Consider the following 23,066-nt stretch of genomic DNA (forward strand, 5'->3'; position numbering starts at 1 on the left):
TGGTATTATCTTCTTGGAAAATGCTATTGTAAATACTTCAGCAGAATTAAAGAAGACTTTTAAGGTATCTGACACACAGACTCAGAGAGAGGGGGGAGGGAGGGAGAGAGAGAGAGAGAGAGAGAGAGAGAGGGAGGGAAAGAAAGAGGGAGGGAGGGAAAACTCCTTTAACCTTTAGGATCCCTCAAATATACAATTTAGTTTACATTTCTATAGTTTGCATTTCTATTTGTATATATGCTGAGCAGTTTAGCATTTAATAAGCAGGTTTTTTAGTATTTTTAAGCAATTTTATTGCTTTAATTTTATAGTCTTGGTATTTTTACTACTTCTTGAAATTGTTTCAAAATTAAGATCCTATTTATTTAAGATTATTATGAATAGTTTATTATTCTTTCTATTGATTTTGGAAATGCTTGTGCTTTTTCATTTGAACTTCGTAACTTTTTATAACAATTCTACAAATGCTGTGGTCAGTAACTATAACAATAAAGATTACAGGTAGTCCTTGACTTACAACAGTTCATTTAGTGACCATTCAAAGTTACAATGGCACTGAAAAAAGTGACTCGTGACCGTTTTTCACACTTATGACCGTTGCACCATTCCCGTGGTCATGTGATCAAAATTCAGATGCTTGGCAACTGATTCGTATTTATTAGGGTTGCAGTATCCCGGTGTCATGTGACCTCGTTTTGTGACCTTCTGACCAGCAAAATCATTAGGAAAGCCAGATTCACTTAATAACCAAGTTACTAACTTAACAACTGCAGTGATTCACTTAACAACTGTGGCAAGACAGAATATAAAATGTGGCAAAATTCACTTAACAAATGTCTCGCTTAGCAACAGAAATTTTGAGTTCAACTGAGGTCGTACTTTGAGGACTATCTATATATGATAGAAATATAAATGTCCAAATGAGAGAATCATCAATTTTATCAATTTCAAACTGTATTATATTATATATTATTATGTCTAGTATCTGAACTTTTGATATAGGCATAACCATATTTACTTCTTATTTACAGAATATTTGAGCCTGCTCTGCTGCTTGGGTTAAAGATTGAGTTTTGAAACACCATTTTCCAATACAATGAATAAATACTGGAGCAATCAAATGTTTTCAAAAAAAATCACAAGACAATGTACTGTGTCTTCCAATGTAATATTTGGGAATTTTGTTTTGTTTGTTTTGGTATGGTCTCAAAAACAAAGTAAAATCCATTGAGGCTGTTAACTCAGTATTAAACATGGGTAGATGACGACCCAGTCTTTTGCCTAAAGCCAGGATTTTTTTTAAAAAAATTATAGCTGCTTTTTAATTTGCTCTTTGATTTTTAGGAAGAGAGAAAAAAACCCCAACATTAGTGTAGCCTTTCAGTGTTGTGGACAACTCATCATTCCCATCTAATATGACCAATTTTTAGAGATACTGAGAAGAGGTAATTTGGGAATAACTTGAGGAGCAGAAGTTTCCCATCCATGCTAGATGAATTTCTCCTTAGGTTCAACTGCAATTATCAAAGAGATAAAAGAGCTTGATTTGTTTCTTAATTAGCTGAACTGTCTAAGCAAAGCTGGCTGAGGAATTCTGGGAGTTGAAGTCTACAAGTCTTAAGTTGCCAAGGTTGGAGATCCCTGGTCTAAGCAATGCAAAATTGGGATACAGCTTGAGATCAGAATCATCCTCGTTTTCCTCCCCCTTTTTGCAGAGCTGAAGAAAATCTTTCTGCAGACTCCTACAGATATTCCGACCTTTTGACAGATCTCTTACTGGCCAAAAGATCGTTTTTTGCTGCTCTCAGCCTGTTCTCCTGTAATATTTCACCGAGCTTCTTGCTTGGCACTTCTGGTTTCTTTTATAAAGAAGAATTGATTTGAAAGAGTTATAGAATTCCTCTTATAACAATCCATTCTTTTACAAACAGGAACAACATTGTGGTTTATTTCCAGGTCTACATCTAAGCAATATATTTATTGTTTACAATAATATTTTAAATTAAACAAGAGCCATATTATGCTTTGTCTGATGCTATATAGCAAGTATGGAACATTATCTTTTCCAGACTTGCTGACTCTTGCTTTTGAGTTCTGGACAGAATTATAATTGCGGCATAAATGTACTGTTAACACCAAGCAGAATCTGAAAATAAGATGTACATTCAACATACAGGTAGCCTTTATTTAGCGACCAGAGTTGGGACCAGCTAATTGGTCATAAAATTGAAACAGTTGCCAATTGAAACTACAACTGTGCTTATGATTTTACTTCAGCTTTCGCCTGTTTTACAGATCTCTGAAGGTCATCAATGCGAAGACTGGCCATATATGAAAAGCATTTTTTCATTGCTTGCTGCAGTCATTTAACGAGAACTAGTTGTAATTCATATTAACGGAATGGCTGTATTCATTCCAAATTAGTGTCCAGCTCAAAATGTATTCTATAGTTCAGCGTTTCTCAGCCTCAGACATGTGGACCTCAGCTGCCAGAATTGTCCAGCAAGCTGAAGAGGTTGAAATATACTGAGGTAGCTTATAGCATCCCTAAATTTGGCCACAATTTTTCTGCTGCTGATCCCAAGCGCAAAAACGGATTGACACAGACCATTTCCATCTGAACACTGCTCTTTCATCAAATGACTTACCAGATTCTCTGAGAGGAAATTTTGTGGGTGTTGTAAAACAACAGTGATGGCTCAAAAATATTTCTGCTCTAATAGAAAGGGCTTTGATCAAAAAAGCAATTGCTGAATAAATTATGCATCCAGGTGAGCATGAAACAGCTATAAAACCAATTGGGGCCTCTTAGTCTTTGAGAGCCTGAAAGCAGAAGCCCTCAATCAAACATGGTGGGGGGGGACTTTTAATGATTTAAACAGTTATTCTCAAAAGCATGAGACAATCTTTTTCTAAGTCAGACGATCATTGCCTGAAATTTGCTAGCCAAAAATAATTTATCAAGCATATAGATTTTAAAACTTACAGTCACTATCAGACCCTTTTCCTGGAAATATTTGACCAGTGGAACAGCATTCTGTTTGAAATTAGTCAGGCGTCTCTGTGTGGCTTTCAGATTATCATCTGGCCTCCCCTGCTGTTCGGCGCGTTTCATTAGGCGTTCTTGGAGCCGTTGATTTGAGCAGGACAAGTGGACCACCAAATCTGGGGTACAGATCTGCAAAGAAGATAATCCAAATGATGGAAAGATCAACATAGAGAAATGTATTCAGGTTACTGTCAATTGTCCATCTATGAGTCACTTGGTTGAGTTGAGCGGCTATAGAAATTGAATTAATGATTGAATGAATGAATGTTGCTATAAACCTCCAACTTTTGCCATATTTTTGTTAGAAGGAAAATATGATCTCTTGTTAACATCCCACGGAAAATACTTTCCTTCTAGAATTTAAATTATGTTGAGTGTAACTGATACATCCAACAGGCAGTCTGTGTAGACTACACTGTAGACTATACTGTATCCAACACTGTGTAGACTAAGAAGAAAGAAGATTCTCTTTTCTCTCTTCTTGCACCCCAGTGCCCATAGCTACACCTTGATGAGAAAGAGCAATTTGTCACCTCCTTTTTTTGGTTTGAAAGAAATGTAATCCCAGTTGGTAAGGAAGATGTAGGAAATGGCATCAGCTGGCATCTAGAAGTGCATGTATGAGCATGGTATGAAAACACTAGAAAAAGAAAAGATAGTGCCACCCCACATGATTTCAGCATGCTGTTCAGGCCAAAGGCACTTGTCACAGACTGTGATGGCCAAGTTCTTGGTAATAAGGGCTCTTTATAATAACATAGCAGAAATAAATAATCCTAACTGAACTGAACTTCTTTTACCAAAGTGATTGTTGGGTTCAAGTCTTAATGCTGATATTTATGTTTCAAAACACATGATGGGGATAATTATGTTCTTTGAAAATAATTGAGCGGAATGAAACTGTCGAAAATAATTGGCCTGATGATTAGAGTCCATATGAAATAACAGGATAACCTAAGCAGCCATACAATTAAAAGATACTGAGGGAGTTTATTTTAAGTTGTTTATGTAAGGAAGACAAACATTCAGAGCAGTTTGTCATTTCCTAAGGAGTGTAGTGTCAATGCCATTTGCATTTGGAAAGGAAATGTTTAAAGATTGGGTGATTTGCACATTAAACCTTGGCAAAATTAGCTAATGTTATAAAAGAGAATGCATTAGAACCGATGTTTATAATTATCTAAAGAGAAGTTTGTACCCCAGGTCCATTTTCTTCTTATTCAAACTATTCTGGTGTCTACAGCTTATATATCACATTCCTACCACAAATCTTGGAAGTTTGGTAAATACATTATTAAATATACAGCTAATTAAGCTTTACAGTTACAATCATTATGTCAGCAAATATGGCATCACCTCTTCATAGTAGTGCTTGCAGACTTAGGTAGGATCTGCACATTTATCAAAATGAAGAAAAAAAATCCCTTTATTTTAAAAATAGGCATTTGATGGTGATAGAAAATCCTCAAAATTGGAAATGCTCGAAAGCTATAAATGCTGAATGATACTGGGAAGAACATAAGATTGAAAGAGAATAGTGAAGATATATAAATTAATAACTAGTGCTAATTAACTGAATGAATATGGTTGAATAAAATACTAAAGAGCTTTAGGCTGCGAAATACTATGTTCCAAGGCTAAGTAGCATTTATTATTAATATTAATATTTTCTTATTAATAAGGAAACTGAATGGTTTTATGCTGACATGCAGTATCTTAGGATAACAACTCCCTTCCAAAAATATTAATTATAGGAGGTAGAAAAGTTCACAGTGGAAGTAAAATAACATCTGGAATAACAGGAAAATGTGGTCCTGTTTTAAAAAATCAAGGAGGAGATAAACTACTAACAACATGCCAAGAAATGTCAATATTTGTAACAAATACTTAGTTCCAGTAACCTAAAACACAAATCTATACGTGGCCATCACTGGATTAACTCTAAAATTACATGGTCTCTCACAAAAATGGAGAAACTCTATTTAGTCAAGCAAGATATGTGGTGCCAGTAGGTCACTTTAGCTTCATCTCCATGTAAGTAGTTCTGTTGTATCAATGGAAAACATCAGTATTTTAGCACCAACATATGAAAGCAAAAAGCATTAAAACTAAATGTTAAATGCATATCTTTAAGAGGTTTAAAGTTACTATTTTTTAAATGTAATTCTTTTGGAAAGCAGAATCTTTCTAGTAGCTTGATCAGTAGGTTCTGTTTTATATACACATAAAGTAGATGTGTGTGTATATATATAGTTATAGTAAAAGTAAAGGTTCCACCGCACGTGCGTGCTAGTTGTTTCTGGGGGTGGTGCTCATCTCCGTTTCTAAGCCGAAGAGCCAGCACTGTCCGAAGACATCTCTGTGGTCATGTGACTAAATGCCGAAGGCGCACAGAACACTGTTACCTTCCCACCAAAGTGGTCCCTATTTTTCTACTTGCATTTTTTGCGTGCTTTCGAACTGCTAGGTTGGAAGAAGCTGGGACAAGTAACGGAAGCTCACTCCGTTACGCGGCGCTAGGGATTTAAACTGAACTGCTGACCTTCTGATCGACAAGTTCAGTGTCTTAGCCACTGAGCAACCGCGTCCCACAGACACACACAGTATATACACACACACATAAACACATGCATATAAATATGCATATGTGCAGTATATTTATTCACAGCAAAGGACTTCACATGACAAATTTAGCACATATGCAAGACAAATTTAGCACATATGCAAAGCAGACGCTAAAAGGCATCTCAAATATTGCGAAGCTACATTTTGTCTTTAAAAGATTTATAGAAAATGTGCAGGAAAAAGTATACTGTACCCTATCTCCCTCTTGAGAGGAATGCCTGTGTTCTCCAAAAGCCTCTTTAAAGTTCCCCTCAATTGAAGGCCGCTTGAGGAATTAGTTATTAAGTTTCATTATAAAATAAAATATAGAAGAAAAAAAGAGAAAGAGAGAGAAAAGTGCAAAGCCAAAAAAGAAAAAGTGATGACTTCCAACTGTTTTCAGTGCCGTAAAATACAGAAGAAATATAACCTTGACCTTTTGCTTTATATTAATTTCTTAAATTTTTCTTTACAAAAAATCCACTATTGTTCAAAAGAGGATTCTTGGAGGAAGCGAAGAAGGAAGAATCAGAGGATTTATTTTTGTGTAAGAGAAGCATAATGGTGAAAACGGAGGCTACGTTGAAACAAGGAACAAAGAGAAATAAAGATGAAGGGCATAGACATAAGGTGATATGACCTTCCCTCAAAACAGTTACTCAACTATTCTTAGGCTGCTGGCTCAGCCTTTGTAACATTCTAATCTGATACAACAAAAAGCCCCTCCATCTTCTAATTCTTGGAAAAGAAAATAGAATATGCCTACTTGAGATGTATATCAGCAATTATATAATTTGTTATGTAATTTGTTATAATACATCCCTTCTTCTTCTTCCTATAATAGAGATAAAGATGGATGACTCGGTTACAGTGAAAAGGGGAAAACATTTGGACTTAATGAATATGTCCACAAATTTATATGCCGCCCTGAGTCTTCGGAGAGGGGCAGCATATAAATTTAATTAATTAAATTAAATATAAAGCTGAAATTTGATTCCTGCTAGAATTACAGACAAGTTCAAAAGCAATGCACAAGAGGCGAAAAATATGTATAAATACCTCAGAAAATGTGTGGCTTCTGATTTGCATATCATGCTAAGTCCTATGCAAAGAAATAATTTTGCAGCTTTTTTACATGTGGTGTTTATTAGATCAAAAGTGAGCCTTATGTTTCATTTCTTTCTCACATTATAATTGCAGTGATCATATTTTTTTGGAAAAAATAAAGGACAAACTTGAAAAGGGGGCTTATTTGGAAGATGAATTTATTTCATTAGAATAAAAAAATGTTTAATTTTATAATGCAAAACAAAGAAACCCTTTAGAAAAAGGTATCATAAAATCATCTAAAATCAAGCAGTATATGTAAACCTGTTTTAAAAATAAATTTCAAATTTTATATTTTTCACAGGAATGTGAAAGACTGCATTAAATGATACAATTTGTATGGTAAAAGTTAAATGAGCAAAATAAAGGACAAAAGTGAGTTTTTGAAAAATAAATAAATCTAAAGGACAGCTAATAACTTTATGGATATACCCATGCAGGTTTTAAAATAACAAAATGGAAATAGCAAAATGCTTGAGAATTAAAACTAAGAACAATGAGGAAATTTAGCCTAATTTAGCATCAACTGCTATTTCTTTTTTACCACTCCTCAAATGATTAGTGAAAACAGAGGTCCCATATCAATAACTGCATGCACAGTCTTCTGTATTTGGCAAACACAAGCTGAATGTGTGCTCTGAGAGAAAAAAATAATCAGAAATTCAGTCTTTAGGTGTCAACCTCTAGCCACACCTCAATAATTTTCAATCTATAATTTTCAATGTGCCACAATACCAGGTTTCTTTTCAAGGTACCAAGTACTATTAATGGAAAATTTGTACGAGAAGAAAGTGGGGATAATTAAATTGTAGGCAAGCTCTCTAAATCTATATTTAGAGACATTAACGAGAGTAAATGTTCATGCATACACTTCTACCTTCTATTCTTGCTTTATAACTAACAGTATATTACCTGCCAATTTAAGGAAACAGTTGGCAGGTAGAAAAAGACATAGACATAATCATAATAAATAAAGTATTTATTTAATACATTAAATGCATGTCATAATGCATACATTCAGTTGTTGTTTTTCAATGTAACTAGAAATATCTTTAGTATTTCTATTCCTTTTACTAATAAAATCATTATGAACAGCTTCAAAATTCATGTGTGACAGTCCAAAACATTCTTTAAAAAAACCAGATAACATTATCATCACAAAATGCCTTTTGAATGATCAAAAAAGCCCCTGGGAAGGAAAAATGGATTTCATAGGACAAATTCTCCTGCCGTTTGACAGGATCTTATTTTTTACAGGATGAAAGTCTATAAGTCACCTTTACTCATGCTTTTAAAAAAGAATGCAACCCAGCACTACTTAAAATAGGCTAGACCTTGACAATGACATTGGTCAGATAAAGTCCCAATGGCTCTTCCAAGTGAACAACAACCCAAAAAAAAAAAAAAAAAAAACCCTGATCCTTCAACAGATTTAGTAAGTGTTCCTTTTATAGGTACCTATTTTTAAAAACGAAAGGCTGATATTGACATTATTAGATGGGAGCATCACATTTCCATAAAAACAAAAAACACTCAAGACTAAACTTTCTTGTTTTCCTATGCTGTCCTACAGCTATTGCCTCAGTTAACGTTTTTTCTTTCAGAAATCTATATCCTTTAAGATCCCATTATGAGTTGGCTATTATGAGAAAAAGAACACAAACCCAGTAGCATCTGACAGTCCATTAGTTCTAGCATTTTCTGCTTCTCTTATACAATACTCCTCATGTGCTTGAGTTATTGTCTGGTTTCTAAAGGAGATAGCTTAAGTACATCGAGCACAAATTAATATTTATTACATTACAGGATTTTTTTTAAAAAAACACTATCTTGTTTCTAAGCAAGCTCGCTCCCTCTCTCTCTCTCTCTCTCTCTCTCTCTCTCTTCAATCTGGATTCTGAATGATTGCCTGGATAATTCACCTTTTCTTCCCAACATTTTCAGAAAACATTTGCCACAGGCATGACTAGAACTCAAAGTGTCACAGTTTGTGACTCAGGGCCTTTAACATCTACACCAAATCAGTTCTTTAGCACTTTCCTTAGAAAGCTCAAATGTATTTCAAAATGTAAAGAGTCAAGCCACTTCAATAAGCAGCTGGAATTGCACAGCTTTCTAAGCCTTGCAATATTATATACAGTGGCTGTATTAGTACATCATTAAACCCTAGCTTGGTGTTATGAAGCTGTGCTTCTGAGTCCTTTCTTATTTTCCTCCAGCAGTTTTATTTCCACTGTTTACTAATGCAACTTAGCACGAGATTTGAACCAGGATAAAGCATGCTTAATCTTAGTACAGTTTATGAAAGCAAGTTTCAAACTATGATTTATGAGGCTGCGTTATTTAGTAACCCAGTTAATATAAACCACAATTAAGAGTGCAGATATTAGCATAATCTGAGATTAATCAAAAATAGCTGGAAATTTATGAACTCCTTACAGTTCCTCTAGGAGAGACAAATGTTTGGCAAATCCAAAACTGATATAGTTCATAACTCGCACTAAACTATTAGGGGTAAAAAATTGTGCAGGATTTTGACAGTTAAAGCATTACAAATACTTCTAGAACTGACATTTCACACTCCTACTAGTTGCCAAGTTGGATGAGAAACTATAGGCATAGTTCCATTGCCTTTAGGACATTCTACTCAGAAATGACATATTAAAGTAATATTGGTTACATTGATCTGCAAAGATAATATGAATTAAACCTAAAATAAGTATAGGGGGGGGTTGTATAGGGGCTTCACCTGGTTTATCATTTGATTCTGCACTTAAAAACTGGAAGCTGAACCACAGAAGTTGTTCCAAGCTATACTGATGCCAATTTTCATCTTGACTCCAATGCAAATTCTGCCCTTTTGTACTTGCATCATAAAGTTACACACAAGTATAGAGGTGGAATTTCTATCACAGTATCTTAACACACAACTTCTCTTGCTTGCCTTTCCCCACCTTTGAAGACAACAATAAGCTGAATTTGTAAACCTATTAGATTGGAAGTACTGCTGGAGATGAAATCAATGTTCTCCATCATTTCTGCATGCAAGTCAACTGCAGTCCTCCAGGGATCACATCATATTATGTATCAACCCAGTCCCTGATTGATCAGTGATCTCTTTCATGCTTGGTATTCTGATGAAGATGGCCCATCGAGCCTTCCCAATTCATTTCAATAACAACGAAGAACAAAAACTTGCACCTGCAACCTCTCAAAAAAGGTGAATGGAGAAATGTTATTGCAAGGAATCCACAGACTCCGATTCAAATAGATTCAGAGTAAATGTACCAGGATTTAAGTATGCCATGACTAACCTTATTCACTTGAATATGTTTAAGTAAAGCTAAGTCACCATGTCATGAAGTGGGAGATAAGTGAAATTATTTATACACTATTTAAACCAGTATGTTTCTCTTCAAAGACCTGAATTAAGATTGCAGTCTTGCTCTGGCTAGTGATTTTGTCCATATTTTGTCACACTGTACATTATAGGATGTGATGACTGGAAAATTTGATTTACTTTACCAAAAAGGGTCTCAACTCTTACAATTTATCTACAAATAAATCCTGATTAATTATGATAAACAAACTTATTAACCTAGTTTACAATGGATGAAAATTGCACTGGAATGAAAATGGTACTCAGAAATTAAAGAATATATGAAAATTGTTCAGGCATTTTCTATCTGAAGAAAGTATTAAACACACTAGTCTTGCAGATGTTTCATGGTCTTTCAGCCTGAATTAAAAATTAGTATAAAGCCAGACCTCTTTCTCAGCATTTATGTGCCTAGAATGCAAAGAGTTTGGAATGTTAAGTGCCTGGAATGTAAACAGCTTTCAAATATTTGTCAATCCTCTGAAACTGTGATGTGGGAAAAAATGGTGTTTCCTTATCTAAAGACGTGTTGTTGGGTTTTTTTACAATTCTGGTTTTTTTTCAGAAGTCCTCATCAGAACTTTCCCAAGGATAGAAATACTACATTTAATTAATTTTCTGGCTAAGGTAGATGTTACAATAGCAATATAGAACCCAGTAATCCATAATTTTATTTAAGAAGCTACCTTATTGAGCATGGTGTTACTATAGTAGACCAACATTCTAAGGTGGTCATCACTATATACATCAAGTCAGCTTAAAGCTAAATCTAGCAAAAAGACCAAAGATGTGTTTGCAAATTCAGCAAAAGAGCCAAGAAGTCAAACAACTTTCCAAATGTGCTCATTTTAGGCCAATATAATTGATTGGAAGAAATCAAGTACCAAAGATCTTATTAGATGAAGATATTGCAGATTTCACAGCAATGTCATTCAATCAGAATACAGAACTGGAAGAGACCAAGGAGGTCTTCTAGTCCAACCTCCTGCTCAAGCATGAGACCTATACCATTCCAGACAAATGACTGTCCAATTTCTTCTTAAAAACATCAAGTGATGGAGCATTCACAGCATCTGAAAGCAAACTGTTCCACTGGTTAATTGTTCTCACTACCACCAAATTTCTCCTTAGTTTTAAGTTGGATCTCTTCTTGATAAATTTCCATCCATTACTTCTTGTCTTGTCCTTGTATGCTTAGGTTGTCCCCTTCTTTTCTGTGACATCTCCTCAAATATTGTAACGCTGCTACCATGTCACCCCAGTTCTTCTCTTTGTTATATTAGACATACCCAGTTCCTGAAACTGATCATCATGTTTTAGTTTCTACCACCTCAATCCTTTTTGTTGCTCTTCTCTATATCTTTTCTAGAGTCTCAACATCTTTTTTGTATTGTGGTGATCAATATTGTAAGCTTGAGTCACGATAGGAAGCCCAATACAAGGAATTTGGAAATCCAGAAGAAAGGGTTCTAGAATAGTGCAGCTAAGCACAATTTGCCATTCTGTCCTGTGATTTTTCTAGACAGACAGATCTATGTCAAGGTGATAAGCTTAGTTTGAAAAAATAAAGATAGGAAATAAAAGTTTTCACACCCAAAAAGTTTCTCCCATGTGCGGAAAAGGAAAAGGAAATGAAAATGAGCTGAGTTGGTGGCACTGAGTTGATGGACTGAGAGTTTTAAGAGAAAATCGTCCAGAGTTACCTTGTGGTAATTTTATGAATGAATGAATGAATGAATGAATGAATGAATGAATGAATGAATACTAGCAAGAAATCTAAGGCAGAACAGCCAGAGGTTAAGAATGCAAATGAGTGATTTCATATCACCGCTCATTTTGTCCAATTTGCTATACTTCCCATGTAAAAGGATGCTTTGTTTTTAATCCATTCCAATGACTGAATTGTAAAAACTCTAAATAGTTTTGCTAACCAACTCTGCATGGAGAAAAAAAATGGCACAGCAGCTGAAATAGATTCTAATCTATGGTTCATTTAACCTGGCTCCCCCCCACCCCCCAATACCATTATTGCTCTATTATCTTCCGGGCTTATTCACTGCATTCACTCCTTGACAAGATCAGAGATATTTAATATCAAGAAAGGAGCTCTGGAACTGTTTCAACATTTCCATATTCCAAAATTGGCCATGCTTACATAGAACCATCAACCACACAACTTCTGAAGTGTCAGGTTTAATTCTATTTCTAACATAATATAATAGTAAAAGCTCAAGTTAATAGATTATTTGAAAAGAAGGGGTTTTTGTTAAACCTAAATATCTGCTAAACCTCAAAATAGATAATTGACATATTTACTTCATTAGTATAATGACATAATTAGTGTTTTTATAGTATTTGCACCAATTCAGATAATTGACTAATTGAACTTTAAATAAGACTTGCATGCATTTATGTCATGCAAATTATGTAAATGCATGTAAATAACATAAAAATGTCAATACATCATTACACAAATTATACATATCCAGCAAATGTATGGACAAGCTGTAGAAACAATGGAATTTTCCTTCATATAGGTGTAGGGGGAGTCCAAATACAAATTTGATTGGTTGTAGTTGAAGGTCTGTTAAAAGAATGTTTCACATAGGGCTGTTATCTAACAGTTTTGCTCCTGCATGTGCAACCATTTTTTCTAAGTTACAATTTAAGTTTTGTCAATAATAATAATATTTTTTCCCAGAGGAATGGAGGAAGCAAATAATTATGCACACCCACACTAATGAAATGAGAAAAGGAAAGTGAATACCAGAGATTAAGATTTTATAAGCTAACTCCATAATAAAAGACAGGGACTGAGACAAACCTGAATGTTTGAGAATTCATTGCTTTGAAATCCTGAAGACTGAAATGCCTATGTGGTGGTACAGCTATGTTGATCTCTGATGCCAATGCAATTATCTTGTTATTTTATATAACATATTGAGAAAAAAAAATAAGAATAACTTTATTATTTGCTCAAGATATAAACAAGAGCCAATCTAGATAATCAGTACAAATTATCTTCATGTCATCTCTTTTGGCAGATGAAATCACTTAAGCTTGCTTAGAAGAAAGACTCAATGAGTAAAGAACTTACTTCTCTATAAACATGCTTAGGCTAGAAAGATCCTTTTCCTCAAGTGCACTTCTTTGAACAATTAAGTCAAATTGAGGAAAGCAATAATAGTTCTTGCCAGAAAGCTAATAAGTAGAGTGGAAGATCCACTCACAATTCTGGAAGAATGGTCTCTGAATAATTTGTTTCATTTTTCCTATCTTGATCTTCTACACTTTCTGTGCATTCTAGTCTAAGGTAGACTCAGTTTGCAACTATTCTCAAATATTTATTGATGAAATGGAAGACCCATTGCCCTAGGCGTGACAAAACCTGAGATTCAGAAATCATCAATCATCTGACAGGGAAAGAAGGACACAAAACCTAAAATCACTCATCTTTTATCTTCAAGCTTAGAAAGTTGTCCTTTTTTAAAAAAAATGTAGATAAAAATTAAGGGTCTGCTTCAGATGTCAATGTCTTATGTGGTAGGAACTACAGACTTTTTACAAAAGTTGTGGAAAGATTTACTAATGGAAAAAATTGCGCGGAGAAGACAGCGAAATGGGAGGAGAAAAGAAGTGGAAAACTATGCCTTTAAAGGGATTTTGCTTATGGAGCTGTATGGATAGGAAATCAGTGGTGGATTTCAAACATTTTCACTACCGGTTCTGTGGGTGTGACTTGGTGGGCGTGGCATAGCTTGGTGGGCATAGCTTGATGGGCATGGCAGGGGAAGGATACTGAAAATCTCCATTCCCTCGCCAATCCAGGGGAAGGATACTGCAAAATCCCCATTTCTTCCCAATCAGCTGGGACTTCGGAGGCAGAGAATAGTGGGGCCAGTCAGAATTTTTACTACCGGTTCTCCGAACTACTCAAAATTTCCGCTACTGATTCTCCAGAACTGATCAGAACCTGCTGAAACCCACCTCTATAGGAAATGGTTCAGTTAATTTATGGCATTCTTCCAAACAAAATAAGGTTTGTTCCCTTGCTGGGGATGGAGGCAAGTGCATCTGCCTTCAAGCAGCAGATGCAATGGTTAAGTTCTCATCCTGATAAGGGAAGGTTATACAAATAGCCAACTACATTAGTGAAGAGATCAGCCACATGTTACTATTCTCAAGAAGATATAAGGCAGTCTCCAACCTAGCGTACCATTAAGAATATATTGATTTTTAGATGGGGAATAGTTCAATTGCCAGAATCTTTGTGTCCTTGTCTTTTTCTTCTCAATAAATTTTATTAAAGAGACTCTTTGAGAATCATGCCTGGAAAATAATTAGCTTTGGTGGAGGCAGATGCAGGAGAATCCCGCAGCAAGGGGTTTGGATGCTCGAGGGGGAACTGATATTTGATGAAGTGCATGCAGGCTTGAAAAGGCCCATGTGAAAAAGAATATAAAGCTTTGAAGGAGCTGCCTACTATGAAGAATTATCCCTGGAGCTGGCCTGTGCGAAATTTAGTCTCACTGTACTTTGCAATAACTGATTAGAAGGGGAAATAAATTCCAAACACATGAATCGTACAGCATGATTTAATTTGAAATGAATTATAATTAAACTCTCACCCTGTAAAATAACTGAAAAGAACGGAAAGGTTAGCTTCTAGACAGACACTAAATAAATAGGGTCCTGATTTATACAGATACTGAGGCTATAAACTAGGAGTAAGCAATGTATAACCACAGGATGAGAATTTTAATCTTTCAAATCCTTACAACTCCCTCATCAAGTTTCAGTAACAAGATGGTTAAGAAGAAAAATCACTATTTTAAGCCATTTTAACAATTGAAGTAACATCTGAATTGTAATATAAACCCCAAATTTAACAATTTTTTTTAAAAAAAAAAACGTTTTCAACCTGAAGCCGGGGAAGGAATGGAGATAACATTCCTGCCCACTTCTGCATAAATCACTACTGCCAAAACATAACTGGCTTTATTACATCACACCAACCTTAAACAAAAGAAATTAAATGTATGATTAGTAGGATGTAAAATCCTTTTATATCCTTAAATTATCATAAGAATTTATTTCATATACAAGCCATTTTTGCTACCTAAGCATCTTGCAATAATTTGCAGTATAAATCACTGGCAAGAATTAAGGTCATATGTTGAAGTATTTTAATTTTATATGGCAGAAAATGCACTGCTGTTTTTTTTTAATTGTAGTGTCTCAGAATCTGGCTTTCGTGCTATATTTTTATTGTATTTTTAAAAAGAACTTTGTGATAATATAAACTGCAATTTTTAAATGAAAAATATTACATAAACTGCATATTTAAAAAGGTAAACGTGGTCCCTGACTAGTCATTTCCAACTCTAGAAGCCGGTACTTATCTCTGTTTCCTAGCCAAGGGAGCTAGAGTTGTCCGAAGACTCTTCCATGGGCATGACTTAATGCCAAGGCGCATGGAATGTTGTTACCTTCCCACAAAGTGGTACCTGTTTATCTACTTGCATTTGCTTGCTTTTGAACTGCTAGGTTGGCAGGAGCTGGGGCAAGAACAGGAGCTCACCCCGTCACATGTATTTGGGTCTTTAACTGCCAGCCTCCTGGTCGATAAGCCCAGCGTTTTAACCGCTAGCCCCCTTGCCCCTTCTAGGCCCCCTTGCCCCTTCTAGGGGTCACCCTAATGCATGTATTACCAAAAGCAGATTCAGACTTGCATTCTGAGTTAGCAGCTTGCAGTAACTTCCAGGCTGTGGCTTCTTGTAACAACAACGTGCTCCTGAAACCGTGCTCTAATGAGTACTGAAAATTAAAGAATAATCTTTTCTAGTTGCACTTCCAATTATTGATGTATGAAAAATATGATTTGTTAACTTAGATGGGTTTTTTTTCTCTTTGGAACAATTTAATTAGACAGCCAAGATTATCACCATTGTTAGCTGCCTTTCTGTCTGTTTCTGGACTCATGGAATCAGATTTCCCAAATGTGTGCCAACAAAACGATCTCTTATCAGCCTATAATTAGGTATTTATAAATAACCTGAGTTGATGCTCATTAATTTGAAAGAGGCAGCTACTGCAAAATGTAATATCTGGACACTGCACGTAACACTAATGGTGAGTCAATTACACTAGTTTCTCAACAGCAAAGTCAAGTTCAAAGTTTTGCTTCCCATACATAGGATGTGAACAGACTGATAGATTGCCATATCTTCATGATTACCATAGACTTTCTCAGGTATTTGTGTGGATGATAAAATGTGATCTCTGATATCACAATGCAAACTCTGTGACTTACACACTAATCTACCATTGGATTAGAGGTTGCCAATCATGGCATGTGCCATGAAATCACAATATAAATGCTGTAATTTTTTTAAATCACTGTGTATATTAGTAGATATATCTGGTGGTGCAGTGGTTAAGTGCAATATTGCAGGCAAACTCTGCTCACAACCTAAAATTCGATCCTAATGGGGCTCAAGGTTGACTTAGCCTTCTATCCTTTGGAGGTCAGTAAAATGAGGATCCAGATTGTTGGGGACAATATGCTGACTCTGTAAACTGCTTAGAGAGGGCTGTAAAGCACTGTGAAGCAATATATAAGTCTATTGCTTATAGATACATATAAGGCTATTGCTATTGCTATTGTTATACTTAAAAACTGTAGTTATTCACTTTACAGCCGTTGCAATAAAAATCAGGCATGACTCATTTAACAACTGCTTTATTTAACAACAGAAACTGTGGCCTCAAATATGGTTGTAACTTGAAGATTACCTTTACAGAGTTTTATCACGTGATTCCTTGTAGCTTATTTGTTTGTAGCAGTGCCTGTATGCTCCCTGTCCTGAACTTCTTCAGACATCTTTTTATTATATTTATCCCAAAGGAACACAACTTCTCCCCGCTTCCCAAAAAGAGAAGATAAATACAAACAGAAATCCATTGTAAGACATTGGCATTTGCCCACTTTATCAATTAGGAGTTGCTAATTCCAGTAGAAACCAATCCGCCAAATCCCTCCATTAGAAATATGAGTTTGTGAATTAACTGAAATAATAATCACTAGTTAAAGTTAATGTGCTTGTAAAATAAACTGCATTGATAAAATTCATTTAGCAACCATTTATCTACAACACTGTTTCATTCTCACATGCATATGAATGCACCCCATGCATTCTCACATATGTACCTCCTTACCACATTCTACTTTAATCTTCCATCAGAAATAGCAAACTGGAAGGCATTATGATGGGAAAAAGAATATCTTTACAGGGGTGGGTGGGTGGGTGGGGGAGAGGATTGTAGGAAGTGAATATCTGCCTTGAGAAAGAAGAGATATGAAAAAATTGCCACCATTGCTTTTGCCATTCCAAACTCAACTTTGCTTTCTTTTCAATGTCTCTCCCCATTAAATAGTCTTTATATCAATTCTGCAAAACTATATCAATTCACACATAATTATGGGATGGGATGGAGAGAATCATCTCTTTGTTTAAGTAAACATATTACATTTCTTAGACACTTATTGAAGACCTATCTTATGAAGCCTACTTCCCCATGTGAGTACTGGATGAATTACTTTGCTTGGATTGGCTTTCCTGCTTCTGTTCGTATTCCTTTTTTTAAAAAAAGAATTTTATTAAAATTCAAAAAACAAAATGTAAAATAAAAAATTACAACAAAGATGAAAAAGATGGGAGTGAGGAACAATTGGGAAAGTTTAAAAAGTGACATTAAAAATCAAACATCAAAAAGGTCATTAAAAAGTTGGTACCTCCAACTTTCTTCAATATGGATAGAGTTACTGTATATAATAAAAAGCACTCTTATTTTAGTGCTCCTACCAGTATTCATATTCCTATTGTTCTATTGTTCTAATTTATTAGTTCCTTCCTAGAATTTAATTTGAGATGCAAATTTGCTATGCAAAACAGTACAGAAATATACTAAATACACTTATTCCAGTATGAGAAACAGGATATATTCAAAATAGCTGTAGCCAAAAGAATAAATAGCTTACTTGGTCCTCAAAGGAAAGAGCCTGGGCAACATCTCGTGGAAATCCATCAATAACAATACCTTCCTCATCAGGAATTTGCATTAATCTTTGCTTTATCTCAGTAATTGTGGTTTCCTTGAACAGATAAACAACAACAAAAGATATATATATATTTCAAAAGTACATTCTCAAATGTTGCTGGAAAAAAACACATACACATATGATTGTGAAGGCTTGTTGTTGTTTTTACCTGTGGGGCTAATTCCCCAGTTGTAATTATCTTAGCGATCAGACTCCATTTTCGATTGCTGCTTGTGCTATGGATCTTCTTTCTTAACAATTCACCCACAGAGATATACTCAAATCCATAGCGTTCTGCTATTTTTAAGCTCTGAGTTCCTTTACCACTGCCGGGTCCACCTATAAGGAAAAACAAAAGTGTTACCAAGTTTTCTCAGATGCATTGCCCCGATTATCCTCCTCCTATCATCCTAAATGAGCATCAAAGTCAAGCTTGTAGCAATCTTTCAATGATGAATAACTTGAGTTAGAATCTAGGCTAGTCTTTCCCAAACCTTCAAGATATACTAGAAGTCAACACAACAGAAGTTGATTGGAAAAAATAGCTTTAGATATCATTGAATGTATGAAGTAAGTTTATCAGCTTTTGTGGAGCTAGAGAGAAGGAGTTCATTAGTCTATCAACTCCTATGGTACTTTTCACTCAAACACCACAGAGCAGAAATGAGACCACCTGTTACCCTCTGGCTCCTCAGTTCTCTAATGATCTAACCATCAGCAGCTATTGGTGGCATAATGCTCTCAACAATAAGGAACTTTAGTGTGGTGTTGTACAATATAAATGAATATGACAACAATGCACTCCATCTGCTAGGAGTTCTTGCTGAAGTGTAACTCCCAGCCATCACAATCCTCATATCATCATTTTGATGAAATGGTCACATTTTGAAGAATCCTTCTCCCACTGCCAATGTTTGGTCAGTATGATGGTGCTAGGGACACTGTCAGAAGATTATCCAGCTAGCAGAGCCGAATCAGGAGCATGATTCCTCCAAACTAGTATATATACCAGACATGCAAAAGGAAGAGTAATAAGGAAGAGATTCCCAGCAATGGTGTCAGTGTCCTTAGTGTGTTTCTTTATCCTGTTAGATTTAACTACCAGATTAGATTTTATCTTTCTTACAGTTCAATCTACAGGGATTCAGCTCTATTTGCAACTATGTGTTTCAGGTGAAGTTTATTGTAGAACATTTAAGCAGCAGGCTGGAGTCCTCAACAACAAAAACTCTGACATTCATTGACCCAGCAGCTCCATTGATAAAATCCACTGCCAATCTAAGAAAAATATTATTGGTTTTGTTGTGGTCAGCCTCATTTTTTTGCTTTCTTACCGATGACTAGAATGATTTTGGGTCGAGGCCTGGTCGGGTCGAACACATCATATTCCTCAATAAGTTCAGCTGTTTCTGAGAGATCCGTGTCACTCTCGATGGAGAACTGGTGGATTGGAGGAAGTCGATCATATCTCCGGTAAGGAAAGTTGGGGTTGTCAGGCATCACTGTAAAATATGAAATGGTAATGTCAGAAATGAGAATCCCTTTGATGGTAGTATAAGAGTATAATAATGCTAGAAACCAGAAGACCTAAGCTCTAGGCCTGCCTTAGGCATGAAGCCAGGTGGGTGTCTTAGGGCCAGTCCTTTTTTCTTTCAATCCTAGGAAGAAGACAATAACAAATCACTTCTCAAATCTTGCCAAGAAAATAGAATTGATTTTTCCAGGCTGCTGTCGGGAATCAAGACTGACTCAAGAGCATAAAAAGCAACAAACATAAAAGACAAAAGATCAGAAATATGTCCTTTTATGTTCATTAGTAATGAATAGCAGAAATAGTTGATGTTTTTATAAAAGGCGTAATTGTTACCATGAGATCCTGTTTAATCCTCTTTACAAATCCTTCAATACACTCAGAGGAGAAAAACATTTACAGCCTCAAGTCAATTTGGACTCTTGACGATTACGTAGGTACTTCCATGTACTTTTCTTGTAAATCATACAGATGTTAAAAACATTTTTCAAAAATTGTTGTTCATGACACTAGTTTAATGTCACAGAGAATGATTCACCCAAGTTAAGCTAAATTGTGGGATTTAAGATAAATAATGAGATTCAGTATGTTATACAGCTGGCTGGCTGGAGAATTCTGGGAATTGAAATCCACAAGTTGTAAAGGTGCCAAGACTGGACAAACCTCCCCCCCACCCCCAATTTGGTATATTGTAGATATCTGTGCAGCTGTGTTAATGCAATAAACTATATTTAAATAAGCCATAAATAAGTTATGGGCTTGCATGTTGAGTAAATACAGCCAGCAAAACATTCTATAACATTCGTGCAATGAGAAAACAGGTTGCCTCTTTAAGAACAATTCATACTCTGCAGTTTATTCACAGAACTAGTTCCAATCAATGATAGCCAGCAGAAGATCAAACATCAGGCTGCTGTACTGAACTTTGATTAATACCAGATACTCTAAAACCTACTTCAATAAGATGTCCCTAGCAAGCTTTAATCATAATTCAGCTAGATCTAAGTTCCTCTCTTGAAGAAAACAGCTGTTCCATTCTTATGAGACATCATAGGAAATTGGAATGGGACAAGCATCAAAGAGTTCCTTTCAAGAAAGGTTTCATCTGTTGCTTCTATATTCCTTCAGATTCTGTCCTATTGAGTTTCCTGACTTTTTCCCCACTCCTTAAACTCCCTAGAAACCTGACAGAGATGATCTTGATGGGAGAGGGCCCTCAGCTAGAGGATTGCTTGTCTCTAACAAATGGAGAATCCTATCACAAAGGGATCATTTGCAAAGAGACATCTCCTGAAAGGAAGGTATGCCTCATAAATTGCCTGTTATGTGATTAGAGCATCATAGAGTTCAATGTGTTTCAGATAAACTTTTAAGTGAATGGTTTCTTGTATACTCTTGGTTCACAAATAGATGACCTCAGAATGATTTCTACACTATGTTAAGACAGCATTTTGGTTTCCTTTACTTAGAAAGATGACCTCTAAAAACTGGAACATCTGTCCATTTTTAGATAAATCTTGTCATTTAGCCAAGAAGGAAACAAAAAAAGGTTTGTAATAATCTGTTATGTAGAGTTTTGAATGACTTACAGCACCTTTCACATTGATAGGTAGAGATAAAAGTGCATACTAACCGATAAATGTCTTTGCAAGTTCAGTTTTAATTTGATTTTAATGCATCTTTTTACAGTCATTTGTTACAATATTACATGGCTCATTTAATCTTACGGACTGTAATTCACACAAAACCTGAAAATAGCTTAATTGCTTTAAAAAATACTTTATGAGTGCATTCATAAAAATAAAAAAAATATTTTTCTCACAATACATTAAGCTATGAACATGATTTTGGCATGGTTTTAAATAATAGCAAATCTAGAGATTGTTCTCTAGGTGATTTAACTAATCAATATTAATTGTATCCTCAGCATGACTTGGCATTACTTCTTTGCAAGTTTGGTATTGTTGCTTGGCCTAAATATATTCTTTAAAATGCTTTTGTGTTAAAGTTAGAAACCATATGGCATTATGCCATTATTCAATTGCTGATGTTCAGTGGATACATTACAAAACTATTTAAACATTAAAAAGAATAAAATGTATTTATTTTCATCATAAATACAATTGAAGAGGAGGAAATGGTAATAATCACTATCCCAACGTCAGAGGCCAACTCTAATAATTAACTGTAAATATTCTTTGATAAAAAGGAATATCTTAGTTTGTAGCCAAATTATAACTAAGTCTTACATATTTTCCAGAGAACATCATTCCATGCACAGGGCTGTTCATTTAGCAACTCCTTGAAGTTGCAATGGCACTGAAAAAAAAATCCTCACACTTAAGACTGCCGCAGCCCTCCAGACCTCACACTTAAGACCGCCACATCTTCCCCTCAGTCACATGATCAAAATTCGGTCTCTTGCCAACCGGCAGGAATTTATGATGGTCATATTGTCTTGGAGTGCTGTAATCACCATTTGTTATCTTCCAAATTGGCTTCCAACAAGCAGAGTCAATGGGGGAGGTTGATTTTGCTTTTAATGAACATGTGATTCACTTAACAACTGCAATGATTTGCTTAACTGAGGCAAAAAAAGTTGTAAAACTGGGCACGACTCATTTAACAACCGCTTTACTTAGCAATGGAAATTCTGGTCCTAATTCTGGTCATTAGTCAAGAACTACCTATAAATGCTGCGTTCCTTTATATTCTCAAAACACTATGTAATCATTTATCAGGTCCATCCATCTCCTTACCACAAACTGAAATGTAAAATTTAAAATTATCTTACCATTCCTGAAAAATGCTCTTCTTGACTGGTTGCCGTTTAGTGGAGGCAGTGACCTTTTTTCCGGACTGACAAAAGTGTCCCATTTGACTTTTTCTGCTCCCCCCAGTTCCTTTACTTTTTGTAAGCAGCTTTCCAGATACTCCACGGGATCATCGGGTTTGCAGCACATTAATCCATTCAGCAAACTCTGAAACATAAGAGATTGACCGACGAATGCAATTTAATGAAGTCGAAAATAAATTTATAGTCTAGGGCCAAAGAATTATTGAGCAGCACTAGACGGCAGCAAAACGCTAGAATTTTCTACTTCTCTGGAGAGTCATTTAACAGACACCAGTATTTTTCTAGATTAAACAAAATTATAGACTAAAATTATAAAATCCCTGTCTTTTTCGTACTTAAACATGTGCCATCATGCCATTCCTTTTTGAAGTAAGAAATATTATGCAAACCACAGAGAGGAAGACAGAAGGAGAAAAAGTCTTGAGGCCAGAAAGGAAA

The 23,066-nt window shown here is 35.4% G+C and overlaps 1 protein-coding gene across 2 annotated transcripts in view; it reads right to left on the bottom strand.

The window, feature by feature from the left end:
• The window catches only part of AK5 (adenylate kinase 5), a 99,335-nt gene extending 76,583 nt beyond the window's left edge, over nt 1-22,752 (bottom strand). For both annotated transcript variants that reach the window (XM_070939446.1, XM_070939445.1), the window contains exons 1-5: nt 22,566-22,752; nt 19,575-19,742; nt 18,410-18,579; nt 18,181-18,294; nt 2,987-3,178 (exon numbers count right to left, since the gene is read on the bottom strand). In XM_070939446.1, the coding sequence (XP_070795547.1) occupies nt 2,987-3,178; nt 18,181-18,294; nt 18,410-18,579; nt 19,575-19,742; nt 22,566-22,734 (813 nt within the window). In that variant the 5' untranslated portion in view covers nt 22,735-22,752. The remainder of the gene's footprint in view (nt 1-2,986; nt 3,179-18,180; nt 18,295-18,409; nt 18,580-19,574; nt 19,743-22,565) is intronic.
• Nucleotides 22,753-23,066: the final 314 nt, after the last annotated feature.

Source organism: Pituophis catenifer, unplaced genomic scaffold (genome assembly GCF_029215685.1).
Source record: "Pituophis catenifer annectens isolate HBS135680 unplaced genomic scaffold, rPitCat1.0.hap2 SCAF_3, whole genome shotgun sequence".
NCBI lineage: Eukaryota > Metazoa > Chordata > Lepidosauria > Squamata > Colubridae > Pituophis > Pituophis catenifer.